The sequence below is a fragment of the Centruroides vittatus genome, unplaced genomic scaffold (assembly GCF_030686945.1).
Source record: "Centruroides vittatus isolate TY-2023 unplaced genomic scaffold, ASM3068694v2 scaffold_769, whole genome shotgun sequence".
Lineage (NCBI taxonomy): Eukaryota > Metazoa > Arthropoda > Arachnida > Scorpiones > Buthidae > Centruroides > Centruroides vittatus.
In genome coordinates this window covers 935,606-947,891 of record NW_027122717.1, presented here as the reverse complement: position 1 = coordinate 947,891, position 12,286 = coordinate 935,606, and the positions used below count along the sequence as shown (strand labels likewise).

The window sequence follows — 12,286 nt, the reverse complement described above, 5'->3', positions numbered from 1 at the left end:
ATTTAGGAACGCGTTCCGCAGGAATTTTTAAACGGATGTCGCTCGCGCAGAGTTACGCGGAGGAATAAAAGAACGCACCCCATGTTCATTTTTTTATGATACAGTACGGTTATTTTATGCTGCGGAACGAATTAGATGTTTTAACATGTATTTCTATGGAAAAATGCGTTTCGTATAACGGACGTTTCACTTAACGGACGTGCACCTGGAACGAATTAAGTACGTTATATGAGGCACCACTGTATTTTATGTCGCTGCGTTTGTAGCGACGGGTATGAACATGCATGTATGACGTGTACATACATGAGCAATTTACAAGTTCCAACTTGATGTGTACGTGCTCTTTGTAATTTGATCTCCTTCTATAATACTCGCTGTGAGATCATGTTTGAACATGCATATGGATGCGTTTGAACAAGTGCTGTCACTAGTATAAAAGAGGCGCTGGCAATTGCACCACTTGAAAAGGGTTTTTCGTCTATGGTTGCGCTAAAAACTAAATACAGGAATCGTCTTTTATCACTCGAAAACAATTTGCTTTTGTGTGTTTCTAACGTAGATCCACGTATGGAGAAAATTTTAAATGATAAACAAATGCAACCATCACATTAATTTTTTTTCCTTTACTTGTGTACTTATTGTAAGTAAAATGCTTATAAGTTTATAATAAATGATTTTTTCTCATAAAATGATTTCATTATTGTTTCGCGACCCCCTTTAATATCACCGCGACCCCCAGGTTGAGAAACGCTGACGTAACGGAAAAACGTTTACAAAACATCGCGACACAATGCGTTGTACAGTACGTAACGATGTCGTATAACATTTGACAATAATTTCGATCGTTGATTCCTTCAGCTCGAACACTTTGGGGCAGTCCATAAATTATCTCCACATTTTTCTTGAAAATTTTACTCGCCCGCCCTCCTTCTCTCGTCCCAGTCTGTTTAAGTTTCCGTAACCTCCCTCCTCTCTTCGACGTTCAACAAAACCTCTATCTCTTTATGAATGATAGATACTATAAATAGAAACGAAATATACAAGAGATTTTTAATAAACTGTATAAAATTTAATGTTTTGTAAAATTCCATGTAATGGTTAAGACAAGTCGGACAAAGGGAAGGGGAGGACGTCCACTGAAGCTCAACCCCTCCCATGCCCTTCATTCGACTTTGTCCGACTTGTCTTAAGTATGAAAGAAAAATGTAGAGAACTAGGGATCTAGGATTTAAGCTTGATTTTTATTGCTGCCATAGTTAAAAGTCACTGGTTCTCATCCAATAAAACAACTACCGTTTTGTTGTTTTCGTTAATAGACTGAAAATGCTGGAATTGCGCCCATGGTTTTCATAAGAGTATCAATATTGAAGATGTATTGTACAGTACAGTATTAATCTTGTGCATTAACTTCAGATAAAATACAATAGAAAAGTATTGTATTCGATTCAAGTTGAAAAACAGCATAATGTATTGAATTAGTATTGTTAACTCAACATTATGATCTATTCAATATGCTAATTCAATAGATCATATTGTTATCGGGTTAGCAATTCTAATATAAATACCAACGTTAATCCATTTTGTTGTTATGGCAAGATAATAAATCAATTTTTTTTTTTTTTTACCAATCCACAGAAGATATTCTTATTGAATATTTTTCATAATAGACACAAAATTAATAAAAATATAAATATTCCTATAAATATATTCAGGTGATAAATAAATAAATAAAAAATTCGAAAATGAAAACCTATATTAAGGATCTGGCAACGTGTATTTGGGAAGAAAGAGATGATGTAATGGCTTCCAACCAGACATGTTGGCAAGAAGTGCTTGACGATGTTTTGGATCATATCAGGAAATCTAGAACGCTTCCACGTTTCGTCAAACTTAAAACCAACGAGGAAAGAGTGGACTTCTGTTTAAAAGACGAATATGCCAAGTATGGAAAGTACTTATTGAAAATTTGAGTTTTGTTTGATATGGTCTGAGCTACAGATGTTATCGACCGGTTCTCAAAAAGGAAATTTTGATTTGATTGATCATTTAACTTAGTAGCACGTACTATTGTATTATTATATTTCCCAATGATTATTATGAATATCAATCAAAGAAATGAGTTATAAACGTTTATCTTTACTGCAAAAATGATATTTGATGTTAAGATCCAAAATTAATTTGAATCTTATCATCTAGTAAAGTATATGTGCATATATAAAATCAATAGTGAAATATAATTCCATGGTGTGATGTATTTTTAAAAGTAGTTTTCACAATAAATATAAAAATTTATTAGCAAAATATTTCAATCATTTGGTAATAGAAGTCTCTCCTGTTTTTTCCATTTAATTTTCTAGGTAATGATTTGTCAATATAAACAAACGAAGCAATTATAATAAGGTAGGATATAAATAGCTTGATACTTCCAGCCAATATTTAAAGTATTTGCAATAGAAACAAAGTATTAAACTTTTGGTTGTGTCCTGATTAATCGTGTTAAATCTGGAAGATGTTATTAAAAAACGGATAAAATATTACATTATTTCAATATTTGTTTTTGTGATTTCTAGACTGATATATTTTAATTTGTATATGTGAGGAAGGCCATTTTTTCAATACTTACAATATTGAAACTACTTGTTTTCGAAACTTCATGAGACATTATAAAATAAAAATCCTATTTTTTGCTGTTTCTAACAAGCTTTTTGCAAAGAGGGACTTTTTTCTTATTTCCAACAGGGATTTTGTCAAGCCACGGTGAGGCTGCCAGGTAGTAGGAGGTGAGACTTGATATTATGATATATTCCATTTAAATCTAACTTGTGTCCAGGTCCTCCCAATTGTACCTTTGTCACTTCATTAAAGATTATAAAATTGTTTTGTGTAATGAAGTAAAAGTTTCAAAGTTATTTATCTGTTTTTTGGAAAACATTTAAATGGCTTTCAGTTTTTAATTCTTCTAGATATCATTATTGAGGAAATAATAGAATTAATTCTATTAGTTTATCCAACATTTTATCTAGTTACTAAAATATTACAATATCAAATAATAATCTTGAATTATAGTTACATATGATTAATTCATCAAGTATTTTTGACATTATATTTGGATATATTGTATTATTTAATGAAAAAATTTATGACTTAATCAAACTATTTATAAATTTTATGTAGTTTATAATAATCATTGTCAGGCCTAATGTAATAGTTCCTTCTTTAATAAAGCAATTAATAACAGCTAAAAAAGCTGTTATTAATTGCTTTTTTTGATAAATGGAGATGATAGATTTTTATTGACTTATTTTTAGCTTGTATTTTTATTTTAAAATTATGTTTTATTAAAAAATAAATAAAATTAAGAGTTTATTTGGAAGTTTTTATGTTAAAAAAATATATTCATAAGTAAAAATAATCTCCAAAAAAAGCTTTAAATTATACATTTTACAAATACATGAATATCTTTGGAAATATTTGTGATTCATTTATGATTTTTTTTTTGTTTTCTACCATTCTGTAATGTGCAAAACAGATTTAAATTTTTTGGTATTTCATTATTAAAAAATACTTGCAGGTTCATAAATTTTTAAACTTTAATTTTCCAATTTAAAAGGAATTTTAAACATATTTTTTCATGTGATAGACACAAAATTTTATACAATGAGCTACATAATATAAAAATGTTTAATATATTTATTGTAATATACTTAAAAAATATGCTTAAAAATAGTAAAGTCTATTGACTTTACTATTTTTAAGCATATTTTTTGTGTGTTAATTGAAAAATTTAAAGAAAATCTATTAGTTGGAATTTCTTCAGTTTTTATTTGTATTTAACATTATTTTTTCTGGCTTTTTAACTGTTTTAATTATCATTCTTGCAATATGGTACCCGACTTTAATACAGTAGAGGGTCGTTTATCCGAATCAATTGGGAACTATTGTTGTTTGGATAACTTATTTTTCAGATAGCCGATTATGTACAAAAAAAGTATATTAACCTATCCAATGTTGAAATTTTTTTCCGTCGCGTGTCGCTTCATGTTGAATTTTCATCGATTTTAAGCCTAATGAAAATTTTTATAATAATAATTGTGGCTATTGTATCGTTAAAAATTATTTCTTTATTTTGTACAAACAAAATAAATATATTGAAAAATATAAAAACAAAAAAATTATATTTTGGAAGTTAATCTAGTATCAAAAACATTTGATTCAGCAGGACAGAGTCCAACTGGAATGCTTTCGGTTAACTGACATTTCAGTTGATCAGCTTTCGGATAAACGATGCTCTACTTTAGTTTTAATACATTGATTATATAACAATAACGAAAAAATCTGCTGTAGGTGTCTTGGCTACTAAGCTGATTGATTCACTTGTTTGTCTTCTTGGTTGCATAAAAGTGTTCGAGAAAAACCTGTTATTAGAATGAACACTAATAAAGCAGATTTTTATATTACATCTGTTATAATATAAAAATTTGCATTATTGTTATATTTTTAAAGACCTTATCATTGTTTTGCTTTACACATTGATTATACTTAAGTAGAAAAATTCTACACCATTTTTTTATACTAAATTTTCTTACAGAATAAGTAATATAATACTTTTTTCTATTTGATAATATGTATATTTTAAAATATAAGGATCACTTACATTAAAATATATATTCCATGCATGAGGTTATTGATAAATGTACAGGATACATTTTTCAATGACCTCATGCATGGAATATATTGGCATATGCAGGATATAATGTATCAACTAGACTGTAGGCCAACTAAATGAACTCTTAATGAAAATTGATTAATGGAATGGAAATTCAATAAGAAAGGTTTCTTTTATTGATCTATAATCTAGTAACACTAAACACTGTGTATATCCCAAAATTACCTTTTTTCTTTATATTCTTTGATCTATTTAGTTGATGTACTGTACCTAACTTCAATAAAAACAAAATTCTCCCACTGAAAGAAGATATAATGTTTTTTCCATTTCACCTTCTTTAACTTATAATTTTTTTAAGGTTATTCTTTGGAATTGTCATTATTTTAGTTAAATAATAATTCTGGTAAATGCATTAAATGTTTTTGTTTATTTCCATTAAATTATCATAATTATTTTGTGATAAATTAAATGAAATAAATATATATTTATTTATTAACAATATCTAATTTATAGGAAAGTTGTTTCTATCGTATCACTTTTCATACAATGAATATTTTAAGAAAATGATATTTTATAAATATAATTTAATTATTAAAATTAGCTGCATTAGTTTCTTGATTATCTTTTCCTCTAGTAACAAATAAAAATACTATTTTATATATATATATACATATATATATATATATTAAATTCATAAAATTATTTTCTGTAATTAGTGAATTTTTACTTTATCGGAGTGCTAAATTAAAATCTAACGAGTCCTATGTACAGTCAAACCTGTTTTTATGCGGGGGATAGGGACCGCATTAAAAAAAACGCATTAAAAAAAATCTCACGAAACTTCACGAATGGCTGTAAATAATAGTTTTCGCAACACAATTAAAAAAATAATTTTTTTATGCGGTCAACAGGGACCGCATAAAAAAAGTCTCACATAGAAAATAACTCAAAACCGTACGAAATAGAATTTATTGACAACAGATGTCAGCACTTGACTGCATCGTCTGGTCTATCGTCTGTTTTACATATTTTTGTCCAGGTGGTGTTTTGTTGACTTAAAAAGTAAATTATTTCATTTTTCGCATATTCATGCAATAATATTACTATAATAAGTGCATTTATGCTATAATAAGTTTATTTAGCTATAATAAGTCAACGTGAGACATGACGAATCGCACGAGACTAGTCGCCAACTATACCGCACAAATTAAAAATTTGCATTAAAAAAAATCGCACAAATAAAAATCGCACATAAAAAGAGCGCATAAAAACAGGTTTGACTGTACTTCTCAAATTCTTGGCATATCAGCTATGTTTAATTAATGAAAAATAAACAAAAGGCAAAATGATCTTGATTTTAAATTATTTTTTGATCTTTTTAAATCAAAAAGTATAATAAATCAAAAAAATTTGTAACAAAATGATTGTATATCTGCAGCATTTCTAAAAATTTGGCTAGGTCTGTTGTAGATTCTCCTAACTACAATGGCATTGCCCCAAAGGACTGCATTATCCTGCTACATTTGTTTTTCAAAAAACTTAATGCTGGATTTTAAATGTTTTTGGTTTTTTCTTAAGATTATAATGTGTGTGTGTGGGGTCATGTGCACATATACATTGTTTCATGTCAAATACAATCTTCTTTATTTTGTAACTTGAATTATATTGGAAGAAATTTCATATACTTTATCAAAGTTTTAGAATTCAAGTTCTATATTTATCCTTTTTTGGTACAATAAAATACTTAAGCATTGCAAAATTATTTATCTGAATGACAACTTCCCAAGCAAACATTAAATGATATGAAGGTGAAAATGGCAGATTATATTTTCAGGTCTGAAACTCTTATGATGCAATTATTAATGAAATTGCTTTTGTTTTTTATTAACCTGTTTAAAGGTTTTTTTTTTAAAAAAAAAGTTTTTTTTGAAAAATTGACTAATCTAATGCATCAAATTAAATAAAAAATAAAATAATTAAATAAAAATAATTAGATATGTAAAGTTATATAAACAACATTTGCTTTTAATAAAGTATTGCTGAAAGACAAAGATGTATGATTGATTATTGTTAGTAAAAATTTCAGCTTTGAATGATACATTAATTAATTAAAAAAAAAAATAGTTTGAGTAGACAAATCTACATAGTTGAAATCCTAACATTATAATAAAAATTTAAAATATGAAAAAAGTAGGCTATTGGTCTATTTTTCTCATTGTCAGTAATGGCCTAATGGTAAAGATCACTGAACATGGTAGTTGGATCACAGACTTGCATCTCGTTAATGGGCAGGGCATATGGAAGTTTTCTGGGTTTACTTCATACATATAGCACCTAAATAGAGGCTAGTTTCTCATAGAAAGTCTTCCCTTGATAGATCACCTGTATGGTGTTGCTTTATTTTATCAATTCTGTTTTTCTCATCACATTTTAAATTTACAATTATTAAATAATAAATGCTTTCAAATTAATTATATGAGCTAAAAATATTTCAAACATGTGATTAAATTATCTGTATAATTAAATATCCTTTGCATTGTGTATTATAATGTTTAAAAGTAGCATAATTGGCTTTGAATTTATAATTTTTATAGATAACTTAATAAAACATAATAAAGTAAAAAGCACTTTAAATAAATTTATGTTAAACTTAATTAATATTTTTTAGTAGTTGCTACATAAGAACTTTTGCTATATAAATTCTACATTACCATAATTTGTATGTATTTTATATGAATATGAAGTTTTATATTATCTATGCATTATTTTTTAAAATTTTTATTTTCATATTATATTTGTTTAATACAAAAAATATAAACATGGTATTAGAGAAAAATGTCATCATTTATATTATTCAAAATTGATTATACAAAACTGGGAATATAGAAATCAAATAAATAGAAGTTACAACTAAATTAAGGAAACAAATTTTATTATTTTCTATATTATTTTTCAGCAAGAATTTAATTAGTTTAAAACAAAATTTGGCTGGAAGAAGAAGTATCATTAACTGTCAACTATTTTAATAATTAAAATTGAATTAATTATTAATTTATAAGTGTCTGGGTTAAAAGATTGATCTGGAATATGGTTTGAATCTACAACTCTTGAGTTTAAAGTTAATATTCTAGTCTAAAAGTAATCTTTAAAAAGTTGAATTATATTTGCTTCCTTAAAAAATAAGAATGTAAAAGTAATTGGAGAAATTTTGGAAATTTATTTTTTTCTTAAATGAAAAAAGCTTTTTTATTAAAATTCTTTACACTTAAATTTAAAAAAAATTAATTTTATAAGAGAGCATTTAGGTAGAATGATTTAGAATAAAAGATGCAATAGTAATGTAAAATTATTTATATAGTTTCAAAATGCTTAAGGTAGCAGCTATGGCTAAGTAATGTAAATTTATTTTTTAAATATAGGCATAAAAACAAGAAAAAATCTTTATAATCCAGCATTTAATTTTGGATAAACAAATTTTCAGCTAGCTTAACTAGCCATTGTCAACTGTATTATATTACATTATAAAGCTAGTGGAAGGAACGGCGAAACTAGATTGAGGCGCCTCCAGCGGTGACGCCGGGTAACAGAATTGGGGCTACAAAGGCAGCACCAGTGTTGTTCCACCTAGTACTTTTGTACTAATCTAGTACCTTTTTGCTTGTTCCAGTACCAAGATACCCAACACCATTTTTCTAGTACCATTCGTGAAATCCTAATATCTTTCCTTTCAATTTAGTACCTTTCAAAACAATTATTTTTATTCTATATTTCTATATTTTTTTACTTTACTTTGGCAGTAAATAGATGTTTTTATTGCTCCCTCATTCAAGTGCAGCAGTTGAACGTATTTTTTTGCAATTAAATTTAATAAAAACTAAACTACAAAATCGAGTTCTTACCGATTCCTGTGAAGACTGGTTATTAGCAAAGGAGCTGCTTAAAAGCAACAACGATAAAATGTTACACTTGGAAACCATCATCTGCTTCAACCATAAAAAATCATTCTAGTGAGGAAGATTCTGATGATCTTACCAGTGATTTTTCAATGTGATAATTTTAAAGTTTAGTACTTCATGTTCATTACTTTTGTTTCAACATTTTGTTCATTTGATTCTTGTTGAGGAATAATAGCATTCTTGCAATATATGAATTTATCCTGTATGAATTTTGTATGTTACACGTAACACTAAATATATTTTAATAAATAGAAATTTGATAAATTATAAATTTATATATTATTTATAAGTATATATTTAAAAATAATATATAATATACCGATATACATACATTCAGCAGTTTATGGTCAAAGTAATGCCTGCATTAGTCAATACAATCACTTCTCGACTTATGACGGGGTTTGGTTTTGAAACTTCAGATGTAAGTCGAGAAGTGACTGTATTTAACAACAAAACAGTTAGCCATCTTATACAAGCATATGCAAAGGGTAACTAACTGCAGAACAAAACTAAAGATGATGGAAATAATCGCAAGATATATATGTATGTGATATATACAGTCAAACCTGTTTTTATGCGGGGGATAGGGACCGCATAAAAGAAAATGCATAAAAAAAATCGCGTGAAACTTCACGAGTGGCTATGAAAAATAGTTTTTGCAACACAATTAAAAAAAATATTTTTTTTATGCGGTGAATAGGGACCGCATAAAAAAGTCTCACGTAGAAAATAACTCGAAACCGTACGAAATAACTAGGAATTGCTTTTTTAACTCCTTGGGCCTTTTTCTGCAACACCTAATGGGGAAAAAATCCTCTAAGAATTTTAATTTTTATATTAATTAATTATTTCCACTTATATACCAATCTAACATTAAAAAGTTAAAAATAATCGTTAAATAATGATTTTATTTGATAAATATAGCTGCAGGAAGTGTTATTTCATTTAACAAGCAGTGAAATTTCACACTTGCAGTCTAAAGCTGGAGGGAAGCTAATTTATCCCATCTGTTCAAATATAACATAATATTTATGGTTTTTATGCTATTAAAATAAGAGGGGACCGAAATAAACGTATGAGAAAAACATTTTTCTGAATAAAAAATGAAAAATCCTGCTGATGTCATAGGAAACAACCAATAGAGTTTTTAAAAATTTTACAGGAGTCAATTATGTTCCAATTTGATTGAAATTTTCATATACCACACAAAACAAATTGCACAAATAAAAATCGCACAGAAAAAGACCGCACAAAAACAGGTTTGACTGTATTTGACGAAAACTATAAAAAATTGATACATTTTAAAAATTTTTTAATGAAATTTTTTCATCGTAAGTGCGAATGGTCGTAAGTCAAGAAGTGACTGTAAATCATTTGACTTAATGTTTCTTCTTTGAAATTGTGTTTCGTTGATTGTTGGACTATGAACCCAAAGTTGAGTTTTAATTAAACACTTGGCTTTATTTCCATCTTTATTTAGTTGACTTAATGTATTGATTCTGCATGTATGTCGTATTATCGATATTAATATTGATTTTTAAAAAAATACTATCACACATTACTGGTTAACTTTTGAACCTGGTGATGCAGTAATATAGGTAACACTATAGCTAACCATACAACAGTTATTTTTTGAAGTTTTGTGTGGGAGAAATCTGTGGTTCATTATCACAGAAGAAAACAAGCACTGCGTTTCAGTACGTATCCAACCATCCAACCCAAAGATGCACTTGTTTTCGTGAAGCAGTTTTCTTTGCCTTCGTACAGGTGGTGCTCAACTCAGTTCCACTAGCTCTATATTGCTGAGCAGTAATAGATGATACATCTTGGCATATTGATCAATCAAACAGATATTTTCTAGTTACTTTAAAAGGAATATACAAATAAAGGTGATTTAGCCACTATGGTTACTAAGATTAATTAATGCACCCTAACAGCAGTAAAATTTGAATAATAAAAATATTTTTGGCCCATTAACTAGGCTAAAAACATTTGCATTATTCAAATTCAGTACTCAAAAGTGCATCAATTAAGCAGAATATACAAATGCTAATTTATAATGTATATTAATGTCATTTCCATTATATCAAAATCAAAAAGTTCCAGTGCATTGAATCATTTTGAACTCAGACATTAGTTCAATAGTGTTATCAACAAAACTTATCTGATCATTGTTTGATATACAGCAACTATAGGAAATGTCAAAAAAGACTACAGTAGAGCGTCATATATCCGAATCAATTGGGGACTGGGGTTGTTCAGATAACTGATTTTTTCGGATAACCGATTATGTACGAAAAAATATATTAACCTATCCCATGTTGAAATTTCTCTCCGTTGCGTGTCGCTTCGTGTTGAATTTTCGTCGATTTTAAGCCTAACGAAAATTTTTATAATAATAATTGAGGCTATTGTATCGTTAAAAATTTTTTCTTTATTTTGTACAAACAAAATAAATATATTGGAAAATATAAAAACGAAAAAATTATACTTTAGAAGTTAATCTAGTATCAAAAACGTTTGATTCGGCACGACACAGTCTGACTGGAAAGCTTTCGGTTGACTGGCTTTCGGATAAACGACACTCTACTGTATTTATTATAAATTTTTCAAAATAGTTTTTTACACCAAGTTTTCTTTCTGACTAATAAGAAATTACAAGCCTTTAACTCTCAGCACTATCCTTGTACTTCCAGCAAACATATTTATTACCGTATTTTACGGACTATAAGACACACTTTTTTTTTCAAAAAATTGCCTCCAAAATTCAGGTGCATCTTATAGTCCGTAAAATATGGTAATAATTATGTTTGCCGGAAGTGCAGGGATGGTGCTGAGAGTTAAAAGTTAATTATAGTTCCATATTTGTTCGTTGCTTATAAGAAATTACAGAAATTTATTAAATAGTAAAGCATAATATTTTCTATATTTATTTTTTTAATCACACATTCATTCAATGTATATGATGAATTAAAGTAAACTGATAAATTCTTGTGGTTTTTAAATAAACATTTTATCATTATCACAATTAAATTTAGCTTAACAAAAATACATTTTAAATTAATCTAAAAATAAAATTGTTTATTTGGAAACCACAAGAATTTATTCATTTATTTTTATATTTATAAAGTGTAAATGTGTTTAATTAATGTATTTAAAAGCAATATGACCTATAAACAAATCTTATTTGTATTATCTATTTTTTAAATTAATATATTAAAATATTTACTTTTATACATTCCATGTAATAAAGATTAAAAAAAAAAATTGTTTAGTTCATAACGTAATTAGTTTGTTAAAACAAATTTGCCAACTAATGGCTGAGTGTATAATACTACCAAACACTGGTTGGCATGTGGGTTTGCATCTTACCAATGGGCTGGCTGCATGATGATTTCTGGATTTTTGCCATATGTGTAAGACCTAACTGGGATCTAGTTTCTCATAGAAGTCCTCTGGGAAGCAGCTCTTGGTAGATTGCATTGGCCTGTCCTATTAATCTAATCCAAACCATTTGAAAATATTACTTGAATTTTAAGGTATAAAAATAAAACTGCAAAATTATATGTATACTCATTAGCTATAAACTAGTTAATAAAAAAGTCACTAGTAATGTTAAACAAGAAATTTTTAATAAAATCACTTCTGTCTATATTAAATCTTA

The 12,286-nt window shown here is 27.4% G+C and overlaps 1 protein-coding gene across 1 annotated transcript in view; it reads left to right on the top strand.

Moving 5' to 3' along the window:
• The first annotated feature begins 1,760 nt into the window (after nucleotides 1-1,760).
• The window catches only part of LOC136989870 (SET and MYND domain-containing protein 4-like), a 43,728-nt gene continuing 33,202 nt past the window's right edge, over nucleotides 1,761-12,286 (top strand). Inside the window, exon 1 of the mRNA XM_067288160.1 lies at nucleotides 1,761-1,942. Within this exon, the coding sequence (XP_067144261.1) occupies nucleotides 1,800-1,942 (143 nt within the window). The 5' untranslated portion in view covers nucleotides 1,761-1,799. The remainder of the gene's footprint in view (nucleotides 1,943-12,286) is intronic.